The sequence below is a fragment of the Natator depressus genome, chromosome 2 (assembly GCF_965152275.1).
Source record: "Natator depressus isolate rNatDep1 chromosome 2, rNatDep2.hap1, whole genome shotgun sequence".
NCBI classification, from domain to species: domain Eukaryota; kingdom Metazoa; phylum Chordata; order Testudines; family Cheloniidae; genus Natator; species Natator depressus.
Window position 1 is genome coordinate 144,122,549 of NC_134235.1, and position 24,920 is coordinate 144,147,468.

Below are 24,920 nucleotides of genomic sequence, written 5' to 3' on the forward strand. Positions count from 1 at the left end.
TCCAGCACCGATCCTTAGCATGTGATTCCCCCAAGCAATTAGGACAGCTGCTATGGGGGTTGCTAACAGGCATAGGCCTGTTGCAATATGAGCAGAGCTTTACCAAAGGAGACCGGGACATGCCCTGCCTGGAGTGAAGTCCCCACTGGGACCCAAACTACTACCAACAACTACACTACACAAAAACTATTTACAAAAGGCCCTAAGGCACAAAGCTTGTAGGAGAAAAAAATGCTAGCCCTTGCTAGACAAGAAAAAGCACTCCAACTAACTACCACGGGCAGTAAGAAGGAACTGAGAGGGCATAGGGCCGGCAGCACCTGATATAGCGCCACATGAACACGGCACTCCAGAGGGCGTCACAGCTAGCCCAACGGATACCGCTAAGGCAAAAATCTCTGACAACCACGCAAGTGGGCGTGCACACACCTAGAATGGAATCAATATGAGCAAGCCCTCAAAGAATTTACCCAGTATAATCTACATTGACATTCAAAAATCGACCTCTGTGGTCCACGAGCCATCGAATAACAATGGAATACTTCAGTTTATGTACTCATGTGCCCTTTGAGGAGCGCAAACTATAGGCACTAGTCCCATCAATGGCCCTCGTGCATTTCGGAAACTGCATTCAAACAGCCAGCAATTACTTCAGGAATCTCTTTTATACTTGGCCCTCAGGGTAAAACCACACACATCTGAATGCCTCAGAAGCCTCCATCCCCACTGTACCCACAGTCTACTTTCCAACCCCAGACTGGTTGGCAATCTGGAGTAGCCAGCTTCCAGAGTGCTCTAGGAACCCGTGTCTCAACTGGCACGACCACCCTCATGCACCTGTCTTTAGGGAAGGTCGGGAGAGGCTGCTCGCAAAGTTCCAGAAATGTATCTTTCTTCAGGTGAAAGTTCTGGACCTGCTACTGGTCATCCCAGATCTGCAAAATGATTTGGTCTCACCAATCTGAGCTTGTGGCCCTGCTCTAGATGTCCCAGTAGGTGGTATCCGTGGCTATCCCAAGAGTCATGAGCGGCAGCAGCCAGTTCAAGTCTGCCATGTCTGTGTCCTGCTCCATCAGAAGTTCTCTCAGGCACCTTTGATGGGTCAGAAAATACTGCTGAAATGTCCACCATCTCACGGAATTTCTGCCCATTTCTTGAAACAGCGAGAGAAATTCTTAAAGTGGCACACCTCCTTGGTATTGCCGGCTCCAGTTGCTGAGAGCACACAGACAAAAACAATGGCTTGGCAAGATGTTTGCAGAATTGTCAAGCTTCCTGTAACATGCAGGGTGGATCCCACACTGCACCACAGTCAAAGGGCTACAGAGACCATGTTTTGGGAAAGTGCTATTAAGTCTGGGATGTGGTTGGTTGAAATCTGGTCTGTGTGATACAGTGTGGATGCCAGAGCCCTGGGTTCAAGCCCAGGTTAGAATATTATTTACTTAGGGTTGATAATCAATGTAGATCAGTGGTTCCCAAACTTGTTCCGCCGCTTGTGCAGGGAAAGCCCCTGGCGGGCCAGGCCAGTTTGTTTACCTGCCGCGTCCGCAGATTCGGCCGACCACCACTCCCAGTGGCCGCGGTTCACTGCTCCAGGCCAATAGGAGCTGCTGGAAGCAGCAGCCAGTACTTCCCTGCTTTGAGCAGCTCCCATTGGCCTGCAGCAGTGAACCGCGGCCACTGGGAGCAGCGATCGGCTGAACCTGCGGACGCAGCAGGTAAACAAACTGGCCCAGCCCGCCAGGGGCTTTCCCTGCACAAGTGGCGGAACAAGTCTGGGAACCACTGATGTAGATGCTTAAACCCTGGGTTCTCTAATCTAGGGTTCACTGACCTGAGTCCCACTAAATCTGGGCTTACATTTCAGTGCAGACAAACCCTTATGGGCCACTTTCTTCAGCAGCTGCTGAGCAGCAAAGGGGAGGAGTAGCACCAGTGTGGTAGCCTGAAGTGCCATGCAGGAAATTTGACCATCTATATACCAGGTTATATAGAGTGGACAGACTAGCCACCAAAGGCTTGGGAAGGCGAGGTGGAGATTCTTCCAGAGTGCTGCTGGAGACCTGCTTGTTGTCAGAGCCATTGCCCCAAGACTCGAAGTAGTACTGGCCTGAGTGGACTCTGGTCAGTCCCAGGAGGACAGGCAATATGAGGGGCACACTCACTGCACATTTCTGCTGCTGAAGGAATATGGGCAAATGAATAATAAGGGCATTTTCCTCAATGTTTTGTTCCATTAAGAGTTGAAGTCATCTGCTTGGAGATAAGTACCTTGCTGGAAGCAACAAGGTGCAAGTGCTTCTTGGGTAAGGTAATGATCTCAGATGACTGGTCACTACATCAAAATGGAATAGTAGAAGGAACCCCATTAGCCCATACTGTTAAATGGGTAGGTGCAGAAAGAATTTTACTATTGGTGAATTAGTTCATACAGTCACATGAGAGACAGAACAGTGTTTGAGCAGAAGAAAAAGCATGACTACCTGCTGAAGGCCTGATGACAGTTTTATGAATTTGTAAGGTCTGTTGCTGAGCCACGAAACAATAAATAGATGAATAGAGAATTCTGAGTGTGCGCACACATTTCTCTAACAAGGACATAAACCATTCTTGGAGAACACATATCTCCCGCTGCTTGAAGGGCAAGACAGTATTAACACAAAATAGTCCAGATTCTCTGCTTCATTTCTCTCCCTTTTCTCTGATTAGGCAAAAAATGGCCACAACTCCCCAGTTGAGGACTCTCCTGGCGTAGAGGAACTAAGTCAGTATAACCAGCCCCTAAATGCCCTTGTAACAATGACATAAGGTGTGTCAATGGCATAAAGAATGACACCCAGAGACTGTGTGCTCTGGCAATTTCCAACTGGCAGACAGCGCCCTTGACAGTGGTACCATCTGGCAAGTTTAGAGCAGACCCATGGCTATTTAGACTCCACTAGGGACATCGTTTGTGCAGAATCAGTGAGGGAATCAGAACTGTAATCTGTTCGACAGTTACGTTCCCTCCTCGCTGCTAGAAAATCTCAAAGCAGAAAATCTGAGCCAGCATTCATATGCAATGCTTTTCAGGTTTTCGTTTAACTCAGGCTAAATAAAGAAATTGACACTACATTATTTCACTTAAGAGTTAAATATTTTTACAATTAAGAAGGTTACATTTTCTATAAAAGTTGATAATTTATAAACTAATAATTCTTTCCAGGAGATAAAAAATTTATTTCTAACAATCAGACAAGTATCAATTGTATCTTTGACCCTTCACTAATTTCTGATTACAGTCTACATTAATTTTTAAACCAATATGTATATTCAACAGCAGATCAAGTTGCTGTTTTGTTATGAAGATGGGTGATCAATGGACAGTTGAATTCTTATTTGCCAACTGGCTGGCAGCCAGCGCTGAAAATTGAAGCCATTAACCTTTCCGTTATCCACTGGTGAAGTGTGATCAACAAACAGCTCAGGTAAGAGGACAGCCAGTCACACAAGGAAATGTAGTAATTCTCTTTCTGGGAAGGACTGGACGGGGGGGGGGAGGGGAGGGATTGGGGGGGGTAAACCCCTGATTTTTAAATTGGATTTGGGAGTAGAAATCAGTTTTTCTGGCTTAAATTTCAGAACATATTGCATAAATGTTCCCTTGCAGAACATAACGTTTTGCTATTGGATTTTCTATTTGTATTTATGAAGGAAAAATCGGCATAGCATAGCACATGTATTGACATTAACATTTCCAAAAACAATTACTGGTAATTTAGAGAAATGTGAGGGTCAGTGCTCAAAGTACCTTTACTTTTATTGTTTACTTATACTTAAGTGTATACCGCTTAAAAACAGCACGTGATCCACTTACATGGAATGCTGCTACAAAGAATGTCAAAGCCAAAAAGTACAGGTTAGTATCCACAAAAATTCCTTTTACTTCATCTGCATCCTTTTCTGAAAAGCCTGGAAGAAAGAGTAGGTAAAATGTGAAAAGTACCAAAAAATTAGCATTACAGCTATTAGTATAGTAGATTCAAGTATAAAGGAAGCCCTTTTTAAGTGGCACAAGTTTTAATAATAATAATAATTAAATAAAAATAATAAAAACTGGATGCTCGCTTTGCTTACAAAAATCAGGTTTTGTATGTTTTACCTAAAAACATTCTGAGCTAGTAATTTATAAGGTATTGATCTTGACCAGTCACTAAATTTGGTTCTACAAGAGTTTGTCTAGTCTTTAAAATCAGCTCCAAAATGAATGAGGAAAGGGGAACTAAGGGGAACTAACATTTTATACACCTAAAAAAACCCAATCAATTAACAGCAGGATACAACTGTCTGTAATGGGCCACTCTCTTACCACTTCAAAAGTTATTTCTCCTCCCTTGGTATCCTGCTGTTAATTGATTCCTCTCATTAGACTGACATCACACTTGGTAAAGCAACCCCCATCCTTTCACGTATTTATACCTGCTTCTGTATTTTTACTTCATACATCTGATGAAGTGGGGTTTAGCCCATGAAAGCTTATGCCCAAATAAATCTGTTAGTCTCAAAGGTGCCACAAGGACTCCTCATTTTTGCTGATAAGAGACTAACACGGCTACCACTCAAACCATTTCATATACCTATATGCCACGAAGCATTTGCTGACTGTAATAAGGTGTCATTAATCGGGAAGGCAACCCTTCCCAGAATTGTTGCCTGAAGAATATTCAGAGATTCCAAGGCAGAAAGGACCGTTGTACTCATCTAGTCTGACCTCTTGTATAACACAGGCCACAGAACTTCCCCAAAATAATTCCTAGAACATAGCTTTTAGAAAAACATCGGATCTTGATTTTAAAATGGTCACTGATGGAGAATCCTAGCATATACCTGCACAAAGTAAGTCCTGGTAAGATTTTAAATCCTCTGGGTGGGGAGACAAGGAATCTGGGATTACTGAGTTGTCCAGGAAAGGAGAGGATGGGACTGCTGGAACCCCTGGCATCACTTGGGGTAGAGGTTACTCCTTTGGCAAAGGCTGCCCCAAGAAGAGGTGTCTCAAGGAGGACAGACCTCCTCTTGCATCTGTAACAGAGGCCACTCTTGGGGCTGGTACATCTCAGGATCAAGGGAATTGCCCCCCGGACTGGAGCAGAAATCTAGACCTCTTCAAGCAGGGAGTACCCCACAGGTCCCAAGGTGATCACTGTGAGCGAGAGTATGGCATAGGGGGTCAATACATTGAGGATGCCAAGGATCTGCCCTTACTGTGAGAACAGCTGTGCTCTCGGTGCAGACGCTTTCCCTTTGCTGCCCATTGGAAGATCTTTAGGACTTTTTGCCAAGGCAAAGACCAACAGAAGGAATCCACATTAGAGTCAGAAGAACCCTCTCAGAAGTCCTTGGGCACTGTTGGTGGCCACTCCGGCGGGACCACAGAATAGTCCAATTTATCCACAGTCCAATGAGAGAAGGGCAAAGTTGGTATCAAGGATGGGACTGTTGTCAGTACCGGAAAATCTTCAGTGACAGTACCAAAGAGCACAACAGAGTTGTTGTGGGTTTCAAAAGGGCACCTGTGTTAACAGAAATTAATGGTGACTAAACAGAGGACAGATGGCACCAAGGACAAAGGGCATATCGGTGCTGCCCCACAGGCATCTACACCAAGGAAGGTGCCTGTGGTTTCACTGGTACCGAGGGCATCAACAGTAAGCGGCCTCAACCCCGAGTTTGTAGAATTTGAGGGGCCTGAAATAGCTGGCAGTGCCGATAGTACACCCGCCTTCTGAGTAAGCGGGGAGGCTGGTAGACAGGCAGAATAAGTCTGTTGTTACCATGTAGGCTTGTGGGATTGTTGATACCAAAAAGCAGTGTCACCATAGATACCAGACTCAATGGCTGACCACCAGGTGGGCCCCGAGTCAGTGGTACAGTACTGGGAATCTCCAGCCTTGATGCGGATTGACAGTTTGGCTGTACCTTGGATCTTGTGGATGTTGGGAAGCTATCTTTGAAAAAGAGAACACCTCTCTCCTCAATTTCGAGCATTCCTGATCTGTTTTGTGGGTCTCTTCTGGGGTACCTCAGGGAACACAGATCGACCCCTTCCTCCTCATGGGGAGAGTCAGAGTCCAGGGGTCTGTCTACCAGTGTTGATGCAGAAGGTGGCTGGCTGAGGACTACCAGTCCTGCTAGCGGAAGAGGGTCTTGGTGCTAGTGCAAGCTTCATAGCCTGTTCCAACAAAAGCTGCTTCAGGCAAAGGTCTCTTGCAATATGTGTTCTCACAACAGATTATACATTCTCCTTAATGTGACTTTCACCTACACGCAGCAAGTGTAGGAGTCTACTGTTGGGAATAGAAAGTCCACCTAATACGCAACGTTTGAAGGCCTGGTCAACGCTGCGTGCCCTATAGTGCTGAGCTCCAGAAATTACTATAAAGACTAACTATATTATACTACAGATACTATTAAAAAAACTCTTTACAGGAGAAGTCCCAGTGACAAGTGTGGTGCAGACAGAAAAAGCCATGAGAAGACTCGCACGGGGGAGCTCCAACTAAGGCTACTGGCAGTATGAAGGGACTGAGGGGGATTATGGTATGTCACCCTTATATTGCTTCAGAAGGGGCTACGAGGCAACACAGGGTGGGTGCGCCGTTCCAATAGGTACCACGGTGGGGAAAAGTCTCCAACTCTGATGCCCTCAGCACAAACGCACCTGAGTGAAATACCCATCTGCAACCACTCAAAGAACGTCTTGTAGGTATAACCTACATTGCTTAGTGGACTATAACCCTCAAAAGTGACTCTGAAAAGGACTTAAGAAATGATGGTGGATAACCAACTGAACATGTACTCCCAGCTCTAGCTAGAAGGGCTAACAATCAGACAAACAAATATTGAGGAAGGACATGGTATCATCCCAGCACATGGCTCTCGTGAGACTACTGTATCTATCAGCAATTTAAATGGAATGATGAAAAACTGGAAAGAGTTTAGAGAAAAGCCACAAGAATGATCCAGAATCTGAGAAACAGGGCTTACAGTGAGAAATTTTAAGAAGGTCAATTGATCTAGCTTATTCAAAAGGTTAAGAGATGACAGTATATAAATACCAGCACAGGGACAAGACACTGATACTAGAAGGTTCTTTAACCAAGCAGAAAAAGTCATAAAGAGATCCAATGGAAAGAAGCTGAAGTCAGCAAAAGTTCAAACTGAAAATAAAATGCACATTTTTAACTGTGAGGATAATCAATGGATTACCGAGGTTTGTGGTAAATTCTCTATCATTCGGAGTCTTTAAATTAAGACTGGATGTATTTAGAAAGATTAAACTACAAGTTACTGAGCTAGATGCAGGAATTACTTGGTGAAATTCTATGCTCTGTGTTACACAGATTAGACTAGATCATAATGTTCCTTTCTGACCTTAATCCATGTCTTTCCTTTATCCTGTATTTTCAGGAAAGGAGTTTTCTTATTAAACAGAATTTAAAGTTTCCAGTACTAGAGAGCCCTTTCTGAAAGATTTTTTTTTTAAATAAGGGAACTTGGAATGTTGTGAGGCGATTGTACAGGGAAATTCCTGTGTCTTCCTTTCCCATTTAATAACTAACTTTAATGGGTAAGAGCCATCACATCCTCTCAAGATAGATGTGTGGGATTTTAGAACGTTTCATACATATTTGTCCTGTTTCAACAAATCTATTGGAGTTGAAATATAAGATCAAAATAGTAGTACTGGGCACCAGTGAAAATAAACTCCTAAATTTTGTTATCTTGAGGTCTCTGAACTATGAAGAATGTATCAGATACTGATTCAGATTTTGTTTTTGGATACTTCAACTGTTATTTAAGAGATTGGAAAAAGCTTGGGAAGAATTCACTCCTTCCCTGTTGGCCCTTTTATGCTGCCGTTGTAGTGCAGAAGATTTTTTACAGCCCAGATCTGGCTTGGGAAACTCCGGCCTGCTGCAGGCTTTGCACAAGGCAATTTATGCTGCCTATTATGCCTCTGCCACATGTGCCAGGATTGGAGGCATGAAGAGACACAGAACTTCCACCCATATGCGGCTGGGGACAGGATACCTAAGATACTCTGGGGACCACAACTGCAGCCCAGAATCAGGAATGTGAGAAGGTGTCTTCAATGTACCTTAGTTCTTCCTCTCCCAGGATGTGAGTTTTGTGCAGCACCTTTAAAAGACAAGTGTAATATCTAACTCCCTAACTCTCCCTTTCATGAAAGCATAGATTTAGCATGCCTGGAATCTTGTGACTCTGTACAAATTTGCACAGCTACTCTTCGAGAAAGCATGTAAGTTTAGATGCTTTTTTCACAAATTATTGTAATAAAAAAATTGTCTCAACTGCAATGTTCACTTAAGAGATAACTTGGAACCAGCTGAGCAGCGAACAGCAGAGAGGCTAACAGAGGGAGTTTGCCTGGGATCTGTCTGAGAGGAGGTACACTAAGGGCTGCATTAGGGAGGCTGTGTTGGTGAGTATCTGAGTCTCTGTTGTGGGGACAGTTTCACAGTTTGACCGTGTGCTTCATTGGTTGTTTGTTTGAAAAGTGTGAATGAGGAGTGCTTTGTTCCAGGTGAGCCTTGAGTGAGCCTGACTGTTATAAAAAGCCAGTCAGCTGCGAACCACCTGAGCAGCGAACAGAGGGAGTTTGCTTGGGGAGAGCCCACTGAGGCTTTCATCTTGCCTGCTTCTCTGAGTAGTTACTACAACTCCTGAGGAAGCTCGTAGAAGGAAGGTAATATGGATGGGGAGTGTTCAGCTGTTGTGACCTGCACTGGATGTGCCATGTTTGTCTTTCTTCCACAGGACAGAAGCGACTTTGTCTGTACAAAGTGCAAGCTGGTCTTTATATTGGAAGAAAAGGTTCAAGGTCTGGAGAAACAAGCATCGACCCGGCGTTGCATAAGAGAAACTGAAGATTTCCTGGACAGACGTCAGGATATGCTTCTACGGGCACAATGTTCTGAAGATTCAGAGCAGGCTGTGCAGCGGGGACAGGAGGACGGTGAAGAAATTTGGCAGCATGTGACCTCCAGAAGAAGAAAGAGGAGCGTCCATGTACCAGCAGCGCAGATACAGGTAAGCAACCGTTTTCATGTTCTCTCCACAGGTACTAATGCGGAGAGTGGACTAGATGATACATCTTAGGGAAGGGAACAGAAAGACTCCGTCGATTGGAAGGCATGAGATGCACTGTCCTAGGGATGGGGGTTCCACGACTACCGCTCCCAAGAGGAGGAGGTGGGTGGTGGTGATCAGGGACTCTCTCCTCAGGAGGACTGAGTCATCTATCTGCCGCCTCGACTGGGAAAACCGAGATGTCTGCTGCTTGCCAGGAGCTAGGATTCATGATGTGATGGAGAGACTGCCGAGACTCATCAAGCCCTCGGATCGCTACCCTTTCCTGCTTCTCCACGTGGGCACCAATGATACTGCCAAGAATGACCTTGAGCGGATCACTACAGACTACGTGACTCTGGGAAGAAGGATAGAGGAGTTTGAGGTGCGAGTGGTGTTTTCATCCATCCTCCCCATAGAAGGAAAAGGCCTGGGTAGAGACCGTCGAATCGTGGAAGTCAACGAATGGCTACGCAGGTGGTGTCGGAGAGAAGGCTTTGGATTCTTTCACCATGGGATGGTGTTCCAAGAAGGAGAAGTGCTAGGCAGAGACGGGCTCCACCTAACGAAGAGAGGGAAGACCATCTTCGCAAGCAGGCTGGCTAACCTACTGAGGACGGCTTTAAACTAGGTTCACCGGGGGAAGGAGACCAAAGCCCTGAAGTAAGTGGGGACGTGGGATACTGGGAGGAAGCACGAGCAGGAGAACATGAAAGGGGAGGGCTCTTGCCTCGTACTAAGAAAGCAAGACAAACAGCAAGTTCTCTCAAGTGCCTATACACAAATGCAAGAAGCCTGGGAAACAAACAGGGAGAACTGGAAGTCCTGGCACAGTCAAGGAATTGTGATGTGACTGGAATAACAGAGACTTGGTGGGATAACTCACAAGACTGGAGTACTGTCATGAATCGATATAAACTATTCAGGAAGGACAGGCAGGGCAGAAAAGGTGGGGGAAGTTGCATTGTATGTAAGAGTAGTATGACTGCTCAGAGCTCCGGTATGAAACCGCAGAAAAACCTGAGTGTCTCTGGATTAAGTTTAGAAGCTTTTGACACTGTCTCCCACAGTATTCTTGCCAGCAAGTTAAAGAAGTATGGGCTGGATGAATGGACGATAAGGTGAACAGAAAGCTGGCTAGATTGTCGGGCTCAAAGGTTAGTGATCAATGGTTCCATGTCTAGTTGGCAGCCGGTATCAAGTGGAGTGCCCCAAGGGTCGGTCCTGGGGCCGGTTTTGTTCAATATCTTCATTAATGATCTGGAGGATGGTGTGGTTTGCACCCTCAGAAAGTTTGCAGATGACACTAAACTGGGAAGAGAGGTAAATACGCTGGAGGGTAGGGATAGGACAGAGAGGGACCTGGACAAATGAGAGGACTGGTCCAAGAGAAATTTGATGAGGTTCAACAAGGACAAGTGCAGAGTCTTGCACTTAGGATGGAAGAATCCCATGCACCGCTACAGACTAGGGACCGAATGGCTAGGCAGCAGTTCTGCAGAAAAGGACCTAGGGGTTCCAGTGGACAAGAAGCTGGATATGAGTCAACAGTGTGCCCTTGTTGCCAAGAAGACCAATGGCATTTTGGGGTGTATAAGTAGGGGCATTGCCAGCAGATCGAGGGACATGATCGTTCCCCTCTATTCGACACTGGTGAGGCCTCCTCTGGAGTACTGTGTCCAGTTTTGGGCCCCACACTACAAGAAGGATGTGGAAAAACTGGAAAGAGTCCAGCGGCGGGCAACCAAAATGATTAGGGGACTGGAACACATGACTTATGAGGAGAGGCTGAGGGAACTGGGATTGTTTAGTCTGTGGAAGAGAAGAATGAGGGGGGATTTGATAGCTGCTTTCAACTACCTGAAAGGGGGTTCTAAAGAGGATGTCTCTAGACTGTTCTAAGTGGTAGCAGATGACAGAACAAGGAGTAATGGTCTCAAGGTGCAGTGGGGGAGGTTTAGGTTGGATATTAGGAAAAACTTTTTCACTATGAGGGTGGTGAAATACTGGAATGCGTTACCTAGGGAGGCGGTGGAATCTCCTTCCTTAGAAGTTTTTAACGTCAGGCTTGACAAAGCCCTGGCTGGGATGATTTAGTTGGAGACTGGTCCTGCTTTGAGCAGGGGGTTGGACTAGATGACTTCCTGAGGTCTCTTCCAACCCTGATATTCTATGATTCTATGATTATTTACTCAGCCGCCCTTTACTTTCTATTTCTTTTTCCAGAATGGCTCTCTCTTTCTTTTTTACCTGCCTAAATTGTGTTACTTTAAAGAGATTTATAGTACTGACTTCTGTATCTGACCATCTGAAGATACAAAAATCACAGAAAATTTCTTTTCAGTGTTATTCATTAAAACAAACACCTCATGTATTAAATATTTTATTGAATCTATGTTATAAAAAAGACACAATTTTGAAAACTTTACAGAAGAAATCCAGAGTAGAATGGCAGGCAGTGTACAGTTCCTGAAGCTGGTTGGCTGCACTGCTGTAGCGAGGCAGAAAAATTACTGGTGAGCAAAATATATCACAGACAGGGCAAAGTCAAGGGAATGGAGAAGACATGACTGGCCTGCCAATAACCAACTTATCTGGAGGTTAAATGTTTGATTTCTAAAATTTTCACTATTCTGGATATCCAACTTGACATCCCTAGCAACTTAAATTCAGGTCCTAGGTACGCAACTCCAAATGAAGTCAATTGGAGAATGGAGGTATTTCTTAAGATTAGGATCTGTGTATCAAATTAAACTACTTAAGAATTGAGGCAATCTGAATTAATGTAGGCCATAAAAGCATAAACTACCTCCCATAGTTTATCAGTCTGTTAGCAATGGGCATTTCTCTTTTATGTATACTTTATTTTTAGCTAAGTGAATATAATGAAGTGCATTTTTTTATTTAGGATTTTATTTTTCAGGAGTTGAAGATAAAACATTTTATTTTTTAAAAGTATACTCCAAACAGTGACTTTTGTTTTAAAGCAGCACTCATGGACTTTCACATGCAAAAGCCCCTAACAACTAGTGGAAGGATCATTGCTCCCTTGAAATTAGTCTCAGCTGCTGATTTTATTGCTTAATTTTAACCACAACATACTATATGTACAAACACAAGATGGTGTTTAGCAGAAACCCACAGATTTTTCTGATAATGTGTCAAACAAGATAGAAGAACTACACCATTTTATAGTACTGTAAAGGCAGTCAATATGTAGTTTATGTATTAGAAGTTAAGAACCTGACTTTCTGCTGTGAAAAAGTAAACATACCAAACTGCTGCAGGGAGAACACTGCATCTTGCATGTGGATCCAAAATCTGAGCTTTCCAAGAGATATTTTATCATATGACACTGTAAGAGGTAGCTCTGTCGTTGAACGGTTTATTATCTGCATTGGGACAGAAAATAGTCTTAACAACAAAGTTAATATACATACAAATGAGAATGCAAACAGAAACAACAGTTAACGCTTTTAGGGGTTGTTTAATTTTCATAAAAAAACAAAGCATTTAAAACACCATGTATTTATATACTAAATGTGTAGTCTGTTCTATTCAGATTCTTATACAACCCTCATCTCTGAAGCACCTAAGCACCTCTGATAAGTGCATTAAGCAACATAACTAACATTTCCCACATGATTCATTCTCTCTTATCACCTCAGGAGGGGCAACTGGGTATGCAATGTTGTGTTTGTTTTCGAAGGGTCTCTATCTTACTTTCTTATGAATATGGGGGTCAGTCTTGTTGCCTGGGAGCTGGCAGATCTCTGATCTTAAGGGCACATCTACACTACCCACCAGATCGGCGGGCAGTGATCGATCCAGCCGGGGGTCAATTTATTGCGTCTAGTATAGACGCAATAAATCGACCACTGAGCGCTCTCCCGTCGACTCCGGTACTCTACCAGAACGAGAAACGCAATCGGAGTCGACGGGAGAGTGTCAGCTGTCGACTTACTGCAGCGAAGACACCACAGTAAGTAGATTTAAGTACATCGACTATAGCTACGCTATTCATGTACCTGAAGTTGGGTACCTTAGATCGACCCCACACGGTAGTGCAGACAAGCCCTGAGACTATTGCCTTAGTGAAGTAATAATCTAACACAGTGACTGGGTTATGGTGTCGTCTGTATTATAACTCAGCTTCAAATTCCCCATTCCTAACCCCATAGTTGACACTAACAAGGCCTCTCCCCCACATTCTCCCCTACTATTTGAAGTTGCTGCCCATTTCCCACTTCTCTAGTCCTGGCCAGATAGAGGGACATGACTCCCACACACAACCCCATCTCTCTAGGCTATGGTTGAGCAAGTCATGCCTGACTAATATAATTGCCTTCTATGACGAGATAACTGGTTCTGTGGATGAAGGGAAAGCAGTGGACGTGTTGTTCCTTGACTTCAACAAAGCTTTTGACACGGTCTCCCACACTATTCTTGCCAGCAAGTTAAAGAAGTATGGGCTGGATGAATGGACGATAAGGTGGATAGAAAGCTGGCTAGATTGTCGGGCTCAACGGGTAGTGATCAACGGCTCCATGTCTAGTTGGCAGCCAGTATCAAGTGGAGTGCCCCAAGGGTCGGTCCTGGGGCCGGTTTTGTTCAATATCTTCATTAATGATCTGGAGGATGGTGTGGATTGCACTCTCAGCAAATTTGCAGATGACTAAACTGGGAGGAGAGGTAGATACGCTGGAGGGTGGGGATAGGATACAGAGGGCCCTAGACAAATTAAAGGACTGGGCCAAAAGAAATCTGATGAGGTTCAACAAAGACAAGTGCAGAGTCCTGCACTTAGGATGGAAGAATCCAATGCACCGCTACAGACTAGGGACCGAATGGCTAGGCAGCAGTTCTGCAGAAAAGGACCTAGGGGTTACAGTGGACAAGAAGCTGGATAGGAGTCAACAGTGTGCCGTTGTTGCCAAGAAGGCCAATGGCATTTTGAGATGTATAAGTAGAGGCACTGCCAGCAGATCGAGGGACGTGATCATTCCCCTCTATTCGACACTGGTGAGGCCTCATCTGGAGTACTGTGTCCAGTTTTGGGCCCCACACTACAAGAAGGATGTGGAAAAATTGGAAAGAGTCCAGCGGAGGGCAACAAAAATGATTAGGGGACTGCAACACATGACTTATGAGGAGAGGCTGAGGGAACTGGGGATGTTTAGTCTACCGAAGAGAAGAATGAGTGGGGATTTGATAGCTGCTTTCAACTACCTGAAAGGGGGTTCCAAAGAGGATGGCTCTAGACTGTTCTCCGTGGTAGCAGATGACAGAACAAGGAGTAATGGTCTCAAGTTGCAGTGGGGGAGATTTAGGTTGGATATTAGGAAAAACTTTTTCACTAGGAGGGTGGTGAAACACTGGAATGCATTACCTGGGGAGGTGGTGGAATCTCCTTCCTTAGAAGTTTTTAACCTCAGGCTTGACAGAGCCCTGGCTGGGATGATTTAATTGGGGATCGGTCCTGCTTTGAGCAGGGGGTTGAACTAGATGACCTCATGAGGTCCCTTCCAACCCTGATATTCTATGATTCTATGAATGTGTCTCACAAAGTGGGGAGAGAAGGGAATGGGGCAGCAGCAACCCTACCCCAAGGAAAGACAAGGATCCCCATATGTAAGCAGAGATCTGTCCCCCCTGCCCCTGTATGGAATGAAGTCTGAGGCCTTCTCCGTGTTAATGTCCATGCTGTGATCTGGGGGGCCTGTGACCCTCTCCCTAACCCCCCATGTGAACCATCATCCTGAGGGTCCTGAGCCTCTTCCCCCACCCCATCTGCTAGTTATGATATTAAGCACCTGAGGTGGGGGAGACAAGACAACCCACTGAGATAGATTAAGCAATTCACACCTCTCAGAACTATCATTTCAGGATGTATTCATCTCCACGGGGTGTTCTCATTCATTCAAGAGCACCTGGGCCCCTTCATACCTCTTGAGTGTGCTATACTGCAGATGCATGTATAGAGCCTCTTCCCTGTACTTTAGGCACAGAGGTCCTTCCCAAATCTCTATCTCCACTCTCTTGCCCCTCCTTGTCTCCTGCTGATGAATGCATTCCTTACAGTTCCACCAGTGCCACCTTCCTACCACCTCATGGCCCCTCCAAGTTTACTAGGGGCACGGAGTGGCAAGGAAGAAGGTGAAGCCAGTGTGTGGTGGTAGTAGCTCAGAGCAGCAGGCATAATGCAGGTGGTCGGAGCCATAGACATGACAGAAAGAATGGATGAGATGTTGAAGCAGTGGTGGTAGTCTGAGCAATTGGAGGAAATATGGGGGGTTGGAGCAGAGAAAGGCTATCTGAGAGTGTATTAGAACAGTGTAGGGAATAGCAGGGTGGGAAGAAAGGGATCAGAGTTGAAAAGCTGGGTTTTTGGGGGGACAGAGGCAAAGCCTCCCCATCATCATCCATGTCCACCATGTTGGTCCCCTCTTCTAAAAACTTTCCCACTGACTCCATTTTAGTTCTTGCATTCGCTCCTCTGCTCTTCAACCTTTGGGACCCCTGCCAACATTGAGAGGAGGAAGAATCAGGTATGCAGAACAGGCACAGAAATGGGGGGAGAAGGAGATGATGTATGGGCAATGCATTCTGCGTACAAGGTAATCACTGCAAGGAGTCAGAGAAAGTGAACGGGAAGGTTTGGGCTGTAGTACATAAGAGTGCCAAAAAGTTATTAAAAAAAACAACCCCAAAGAAATTAAATGCCCAAGAATTTGTTAGTGCAGAGTTAAGCTTGTCCAGAGCTGTCTCATGCCTTTCCAGAAATCTGAACAGTGGACAAACTTACAGCATTTGTGGAATTGCTATGTAAACTAAGAATACAGAAATGTAATAATTTTATGAATACTATACATGACCTGGTTAATGAGAGGAAGTTACTGTGTTAAGACTTTTCTGTATGAACGCACTGATGTAGCTTAATAGAGAGCTGTGGAAAGAACATGAAAATGATAAGAACACCCCTGTGGACACTTGAAAGAATGTGCGAAGACAGCAGATTTAAGGAAGATGCAAGCTTGTTTTGCCAGGCTGGGAACTTGGAGATCAAAAAGATTGAACAGCTTTTAAAAGGGGACTCTCCCTGAAGCAAAAGTAAGAAACAGTTTGGTATAGTCCATTCCCTTAACTCGCAGTCAGACCCTAGAGGTCTCTGAGGTCTATAGACCTGCCTGGATCCTCACCTGGAATATAAGAAGATACCTGGCAAAATAGACAGATGTCTAGCCTATGTTGTTTTCATATCTGTTTTTCTCTGAAATACTTTTGTTTTAAATAAATCTTCTCTAAGGAGGCTGTTTGGTCACCGATTACCACTGTCACTGCTTCCGGAGAAAACAGAACAACAGGGTCTGAGCCTGAGGCCTGGTCTACACTAGGAGTTTAGGTCGAATTTAGCAGTGTTAAATTGATGTAAACCTCCACCCGTCCACACGATGAAGCCTTAAATTGGCCTTGCCAGGTCGAATTTGGGGTACTGTGAACGCAATTAGATGGTACTGGCCTCCGGGAGCTACCCAGAGTGCTCTATTGTGACCGCTCTGGACAGCACTCTCAACTCAGATGCACTGGCCAGGTAGACAGGAAAAGACCCGCAAACTTTTGAATTTCAATTTCCTGTTTCCATGGTCACCTGCAGCTTGCCACGCTGGCCAGAGCTCATCAGCAGAGGTGACCATGATGGAGTCTCAGAATCGCAAAAGAGCTCCAGCATGGACCGAACGGGAGGTACGGGATCTGATCGCTGTATGGGGAGACGAATCCGTGCTACCAGAACTCCGTTCCAGTTTTCAAAATGCCAAAACATTTGTCAAAATCTCCCAGGGCATGAAGGACAGAGGCCATAACAGGGACCCGAAGCAATGCCGTGTGAAACTTAAGGAGCTGAGGCAAGCCTACCAGAAAATCAGAGAGGCAAACGGCCACTCAGGGTCAGAGCCCCAAACACGCTGCTTCTATGATGAGCTGCATGCCATTTTAGGGGGTTCAGCCACCGCTACCCCAGCCATGTTGTTTGACTCTTTCAATGGAGATGGAGGCAACACGGAAGCAGGTTTTGAGGACGAGGAAGATGATGAAGTTGTAGATAGCTCACAGCAAGCAAGCGGAGAAACCGGTTTTCCCGACAGCCAGGAACTGTTTCTCACCCTGGACCTGGAGGCAGTCCCCCCCCAAACCCACCCAAGACTGCCTCCCGGACCTGCCAGGCAGAGAAGGGACCTCTGGTGAGTGTACCTTTTAAAATACTATACATGGTTTAAAAGCAAGCATGTGAAAGGATTAATTTGCCCTGGCATTTGCGGCTCTCCTGGATGTACTCCCAAAGCCTTTGCAAAAGGTTTCTGGGGAGGGCAGCCTTATTCCGTCCACCATGGTAGGACACTTTACCACTCCAGGCCAGTAGCACGTACTCGGGAATTATTGTAGAACAAAGCATTGCAGCGCATGTTTGCTGGCATTCAAACAACATCCGTTCTTTATCTCTCTGTGTTATCCTCAGGAGAGTGATATCATTCATGGTCACCTGGTTGAAATACGGTGCTTTTCTTCAGGGGACATTCAGAGGTGCCCGTTCTTGCTGGGCTGTTTGCCTGTGGCTGAACAGAAATGTTCCCCACTGTTAGCCATGGGGAGGGGTGAGGGGAGGCAAAATGCGACCTTGGAACGAAAAGCACATGTGCTGTGTATGTAATGTTAACAGTAAGGTTTACTGTGAAAGAGTGTAGCCATTGTTCTAGAAAACGTGTCTTTTTAAACACCACTGCCTCTTTTTTTTCTCCACCAGCTGCATGTGTTTCAAGGATCACAGGATCTTCTCCTTCCCAGAGGCTAGTGAAGATTAGAAGGCGAAAAAAAACACTTGTGATGTAATGTTCTCTGATCTCATGCTGTCCTCCCACACTGACATAGCACAGACGAACGTGTGGAGGCAGACAATGTCAGAGTGCAGGAAAACACAATATGACCGGGAGGAGAGGTGGCGGGCTGAAGAAAGGGCTGAAGCTGAAAGGTGGCGGCAGCATGATGAGAGGAGGCAGGATTCAATGCTGAGGCTGCTGGAGGATCAAACCAATATGCTCCAGCATATGGTTGAACTGCAGGAAAGGCAGCAGGAGTACAGACCGCCGCTACAGCCCCTGTGTAACCAACCGCCCTCCTCCCCAAGTTCCATAGCCTCCTCACGCAGACGCCCAAGAACGCAGTGAGGGGGCCTCCGGCCACTCCACCCCAGAGGATTGCCCAAGCAACAGAAGGCTGGCATTCAATAAGTTATAAAGTTTTAAACTTTTAAAGTGCTGTGTGGCCTTGTCCTTCCCTCCTCCACCACCCCTCCTGGTGCTTCTCTCCTCCACCACCCCTCCTGGGCTACTTTGGTAGTTATCCCCCTATTTGTGTGATGAATGAGTAAAGAATGCATGAATGTGAAGCAACAATGACTTTATTGCCTCTGCAAGTGGTGATCGAAGGGAGGAAGGGAGGGTCGTTAGCTTACAGGAAAGTAGAGTGAACCAAGGGGCGGGGGGTTTCATCAAGGAGAAACAAACAGAGCTTTCACACCGTAGCCTGTCCAGTCATGAAACTGGTTTTCAAAGCTTCTCTGATGCGCACCACACCCTCCTGTACTCTTCTAACCTCCCTGGTGTCTGGCTGTGTGAAACCAGCAGTCAGGCGATTTGCCTCAACCTCCCACCCCGCCATAAACGTCTCCCCCTTACTCTCACAGATATTGTGGAGAGCACAACAAGCAGTAATAACAGTGGGAATATTGGTTTCGCTGGGGTCAAACCAAGTCAGTAAACTGCGCCAGCGCGCTTTTAAACATCCAAATGCACATTCTACCACCATTCTGCACTTGCTCAACCTATAGTTGAACAGCTCCTGACTATTGTCCAGGCTGCCTGTGTATGGTTTCATGAGCCATGGCATTAAGGGGTAGGCTGGGTCCCCAAGGATAACTATAGGCATTTCAACATCCCCAACGGTTATTTTCTGGTCTAGAAAGTAAGTCCCTTGCTGCAGCTTTTGAAACAGACCAGAGTTCCTGAAGATGCGAGAGTCATGTACCTTTCCCAGCCATCCCACGCTGATGTTGGTGAAACGTCCCTTGTGATCCACCAGTGCTTGCAGAACTATTGAAAAGTACCCCTTGCGGTTTATGTACTTGCCGGCTTCGTGCTCCGGTGCCAAGATAGGGATATGGGTTCTGTCTATCGCCCCACCACAGTTAGGAAATCCCACTGGAGCAAAGCCATCCACTATGACCTGCACATTTCCCAGAGTCACTACCCTTGATAGCAGCAGATCTTTGATTGCGTTGGCTACTTGCATCACAGCAGCCCCCACAGTAGATTTGCCCACTCCAAATTGATTCCCAACTGACCAGGAGCTGTCTGGCGTTGCAAGCTTCCACAGGGCTATTGCCACTAGCTTCTCAACTGTGAGGGCTGCTCTCATCTTGGTATTCTTGTGCTTCAGGGCAGGGGAAAGCAAGTCACAAAGTTCCATGAAAGTGCCCTTACGCATGTGAAAGTTTCGCAGCCACTGGGAATCGTCCCAGACCTGCAACACTATGCGGTCCCACCAGTCTGTGCTCGTTTCCCGGGCCCAGAATCGGCGTTCTATGGCATGAACCTGCCCCATTAGCACCATGATGCCCACATTGACAGGGCCCATGCTTTGAGAGATGTCTGTGTCCATGTCCTCGTCATTCATGTCACCGCGCTGACGTCGCCTCCTCGCCCGGTATCGCTTTGCCAGGTTCTGGTGCTGCATATACTGCTGGATAATGCGCGTGGTGTTTAATGTGCTCCTAATTGCCAAAGTGATCTGAGCGGGCTTCATGCTTGCCGTGGTATGGCGTCTTCACAGAAAAAAGGCACGAAACAATTGTCTGCCGTTGCCCTGACGGAGGGAGGGGCGACTGACGACATGGCTTACAGGGTTGGCTTACAGGGAATTAAAAACAACAAAGGGGGTGGCTTTGCGAGAAACTGAATGGCCCCCTCAAGGATAGAATTCAAAACCCCAAGGATAGAACTCAAAACTGGGTTTAGCAGGCCGTTTATTTCACAGAGAGAAGGAGAGAGGGAGGAGAAAATGAACACAAAACAAATCTGGTCTATTTCTTGTTTTGAGCCACTTCATCTATCTTTATACATCTTGCTGGCAGCAGACTGTGCAGTACGACCGCTAGCCATCATCATCTCCTGGGTGCTCAGCAGAAGACAGTGCAGTATGACGACTAGCCATCATCTTCTGCTGGCTGGAGGTTAAAAGACAGTGCACTGCCGGTAGGACTGAATCGCCACGAGACGAAACTTAAAAGAGAAATGACCTGGCTGAGTCACTCCCATGTTTGACCAGGCGCCCAGTTAAAAGAGCACCCAGGACTACGTCGATGATGGCTACCAGTCATACTGCACTGTCTGCTGCCAAAAGGCAATTAACTGCTGCTGTGTAGCAATGCAGTACTACATCTGCCAGCACTCAGGAGACATACGGTGACGGTAAGCTGAGCGGGCTCCATGCTTGCCGTGGCATGGCGGCTGCACAGGTAACTCAAGAAAAGGGCGCAAAACGATTGCCTGCCCTTGCTTTCACGGAGGGAGGTAGGGAACGGGGGCCTGACGATATGCACCCAGAACCACCCGCGACAATGTTTTAGCCCCATCAGGCACTGGGATTTGTACCCAGAATTCAAATGGGTGGCGGAGACTGCAGGAACTGTGGGATAGCCACCCACAGTGCAACGCTCCGGAAGTTGACGGTTGCCTCGGTACTGTGGACACACTCCGCCGACTACATGCACTTAGAGCATTTGTGTGGGGACACACACAATCAACTGTATAAAAACGCTTTCTACAAAACCGACTTCTATAAATTCGACCTAATTTCGTAGTGTAGACATACCCTAAGTTAGACCTACTAAGGTAACCGTGGTTAGTACCAGGTGACTGCAATTAAGGGCCTGGTCTGAGAATGGAAGGGTCATGTAATTCCACCCTAAATCAGAGGCACCAGCTACAGGCTTGAGACCTACTGAAGGTGCTCAAAGAGACCAGGAATCATAGAAGATTAGGGTTGGAAGAGACCTCAGGAGGTCATCTAGTTCAACCCCCTGCTCAAAGCAGGAGATACACACTGATTACCAGGCTGGCTGCATCTTAACTTGGAGTTTTTCTGGTTTAGCCAATTACCACATTCTGAAAGAACACCCTTAATTCTGCATTAATGAACTTTTTGGGCATTTAATCAAAATCCAATCTGAATATTAGATTAGCAACATATTAGCTGTGTCCACTGTGAATTTCTGTGAGGTGGGCTGCTGTAATGGAAACAAGGACAAACAATTACAGCAGTACTAGAGATTTCATTAAAACTGTAGTTCAAAATTTAGTGAAAAGGCATGTTGTTACTCACCATTAAATCTTTCACTCTGTTGCTTAGCTGATCAATAAATAATATTGGAAGGTAATGCACAGTCTTCCCCAACTGAACCCTATGATGTTCAAACATGGATTTTATGATTACATTACTCCAGAAAAAAAAATTTTTCTAATCATATTAGTGCACAAAAAAGATAAATTTCTGGAATCAATTATATATAGTTTCACACATATTTAACTTTAATGTGTGTCATGAAAATTTCCATACTGGACCCCTTTGCCCTATCAGAGTAGTATATTTGGTGCAAATGAGAATTCATCCTTTTCAGTTCACTTTTTGTAGTTTCAACTTCAAGGTTAGCAATACAGAAAGACAGGATAAGCGAAGAGTTCAAGATACATATGCTATATAAAGGACAGAGAACGAAAGAAACAAAAGGTGGGTAAAACTAACATTTGAAATTGGTAGTGAGGTATCTACAGCATGCAGAAGTGATCACCAGACATTACAATGTCTGGTGAAGACAAGAAACTGCATCCCAGTAATAAGAGACTGGGGATTACCCATATTTGAAATGTACTTGATTGTAAAAAAATAAGTTAGTCTAATTGCACTGGTTTCATAAAGAGTTTTTCACAGCACTCCTCACCACAGAATTTGAATACCTCAAACAGAGAGAAAAGGTGGATGAGGTAATACCTTTTACTGGACTTTCTATTGGTAAAAGAGAAAGTTTTGAGCTACACAGAGCTCTTCTTCAGGTCAAAATAAGAGCTCTGTGTAGCTCAAAATCTTGTCTTTTTCAACAACAGAAGTGGGTCCAATAAAAGCTATTGCCTACCTTGTCTCTCTAATATCCTGGGACCAACACAGCTACAACTACACTATAAATCACAAATATTGGTGAAGTCCCTATGCCTTGTAAACACTAGGAAAAACTGCATGTATAATTAGTCACTGGGGCAGCTCCACTGGCATAAGTAATGGTGGGAGACAAACCATACACAAGGCACAGGCCTATTTACTACCTGGTCATCTAAACAGAGAAGGTCTAGATGACATGGTGGTAAAAAACCCAGTACCATGTCAAGACTACAGCTTCCACCATTGCCAGTAGAATTGTAGTAGTGCACCCATGCATGTCCAAACTTTGCCAGAGTAAATACAGCTACACTGAACACAATGGGAGTACTTGCGGAACACAGCACTATTCAAAGTATGAGTGACAGAACCAGGCCCAAGTGACGTACCCCAAGTCACACAGGAAGCCAAAGGCAGAGTTGGGAATAGAATCTAAAACTCTGGAGTCCCCATCTATTGACCTAACCCCAAGACCATCTTGACTCTCTAGTACATTGAATGGGTGCTGCTGATCCCCAATGAAGAACTACCCTGCACTTGCAATTTATGTAGATTTTAAGCATCTGTAAGATCAAGGACATAGTTGCCTTCTTCTAGAAGAGACAGTTGACTCCAGATCATTGTTTCCCTCCCACCAGATAGAAACTGAACTATCTGAGGAAACAGCCATAATAAAACATCTTCCACCTTTCACTTGGTGACACAGCCTCAATGGCACTTTTTTCAATAGGAAACAATTTTATGCAGCACTTCAGATTATTCTCACACTGATGGTAGGGACAATTTTAAAGATATTCTGGTGCAAAACCACAGCTGAGTGCACAATGGCAGTCACAAAGACCATAGGGTATTTGTTTCTTAATACAATCTTACTAAAAATAACTGACATTATAATGCATCATTGTGACCCAAGCATCCCTGCATTCACACCAACACATTATTGCAATATTTGTACAAAATATGCTTTCTGAAGTACCATATGAAGGCTGGGTACTAATATTATTGTAAAATGCATGTGTTAACATTGTATGTGAAGATAGGAATTCTCTGTACGATGTTACTAAAACTTGTTTAATGTCAGACAGCTGAGCCTAGGTAAAGGCGATAAACAGGTCTGTCTCAGACAAAGGAATGTGGGTTTACCTCAATTTACATATTAGCAATAAATAAAGCCATCAAGCTACACCAGGAGGGTTAACCTGGCCCTTAACTCAAAAGACAGAGAATTAGCATGGCTCCTGCACCCTAGAGAGAGACACGAAACAATTTCCAGGAAGCCTTTCTCACTTGTAAGATCAAGGCAATCCCTTTAGGGATATAAGGAACAGAAAGAACCTCCATCTTAATCTTTCACCTTAGGAGACAAAGAAACCAAGCAATTTGATCTCTGTGATGGGTCCTGGCCACGCCTACCAATAAAAAAAGCTGGAAAGGAGACTGTGGGTAAAAGAAACTACCTGGGACAAAGACTATCTTGCTAGACTAAGTTTTAGACTTTTAGATGTGCGTTTCCACTTTTATTTTCTTGTAACCATTTCTACCTTTATCTCTTTTACTTAGTAACACCCAATCTATGCCCGTGTTAATAAACTTGTTTTACTTTTAGTATAAACCAATTAGTGATCTGTTTGAAGTGAAGGGTGTATTTAACTAAATTAATAAGCTCTGATGTACTGACCAACAGAGCAGCAAATTTTAATTATCCTCTGTGAATGCACCATGGTAGTAGCTGTGCACTACAGAGAAACATCTCTCAGGAGACTGGGGGCTGGAGCGCACAGATTGCTACCTTCTAATTTTTGAAAACCAGACCCCTCTGCCCCACCTCTTACCCCTAAGACTCCCCCGCCCGCCCCACTTCGTCCCCCAAGGGTACCATCCCTGCCCTGCCTTTTCCTTCGAGGCCTTATCCCCCACTCGCTCCTCTCCTCCTCCCCCTTCCTTGTCACTTGACCCTCTCCACCTCCCTCTGCTGTGGGGCTGGAGCTGCAGTTTGACGTGGAGCCTGCTGCCTGCCTGGTCACAAGATGCAGACAGGAGGTGGCCCCAGCTGAGCAGGGGCTGGCGCAGGTTGATGACGCACCCACCTCACCCCCACCCACACATAGTAACCAGACTTGATGTCAGGTCAGTACATCTGACTGCACAGTCCAGTCAAAAACCAGACACCTGGCAACCCGATGATTTGGGCTGGGAGAGCCTTGAGAAGTTTTCTGGTGAGGAAGACGGATTACTGTGGCAGGCAGCTGACCAGTCTTGTTGCTAGCAAAGCTAACTCTTGCTGAGGCAGAGTTTATATAGTGCTCAGAGCTCTGGATATCCCCAGCAGCATGTTACAATCATAAATCAACAGCACATTTAAGGAACACTCATTTATTATCTTCCCATCTCAAAACAGATGTAGCACAAAGGTGCAGAGATAATGCCTGAGCATGCAAAAATCTACCATATGAGACATTTTATTTTTTAAAATTATGAATATTTTGTTTTGAGAGGAGCTGTATAAGTAAAAAATTAGATTG

General features: G+C 45.3%; 1 protein-coding gene across 1 annotated transcript in view; it reads right to left on the bottom strand.

Moving 5' to 3' along the window:
- The window catches only part of CLPTM1L (CLPTM1 like), a 113,224-nt gene that overhangs the window by 68,048 nt on the left and 20,256 nt on the right, over nt 1-24,920 (bottom strand). The window contains exons 5-7 of the mRNA XM_074945088.1: nt 21,571-21,649; nt 12,410-12,527; nt 3,860-3,954 (exon numbers count right to left, since the gene is read on the bottom strand). Coding sequence (XP_074801189.1) covers nt 3,860-3,954; nt 12,410-12,527; nt 21,571-21,649 — 292 coding nt within the window. The remainder of the gene's footprint in view (nt 1-3,859; nt 3,955-12,409; nt 12,528-21,570; nt 21,650-24,920) is intronic.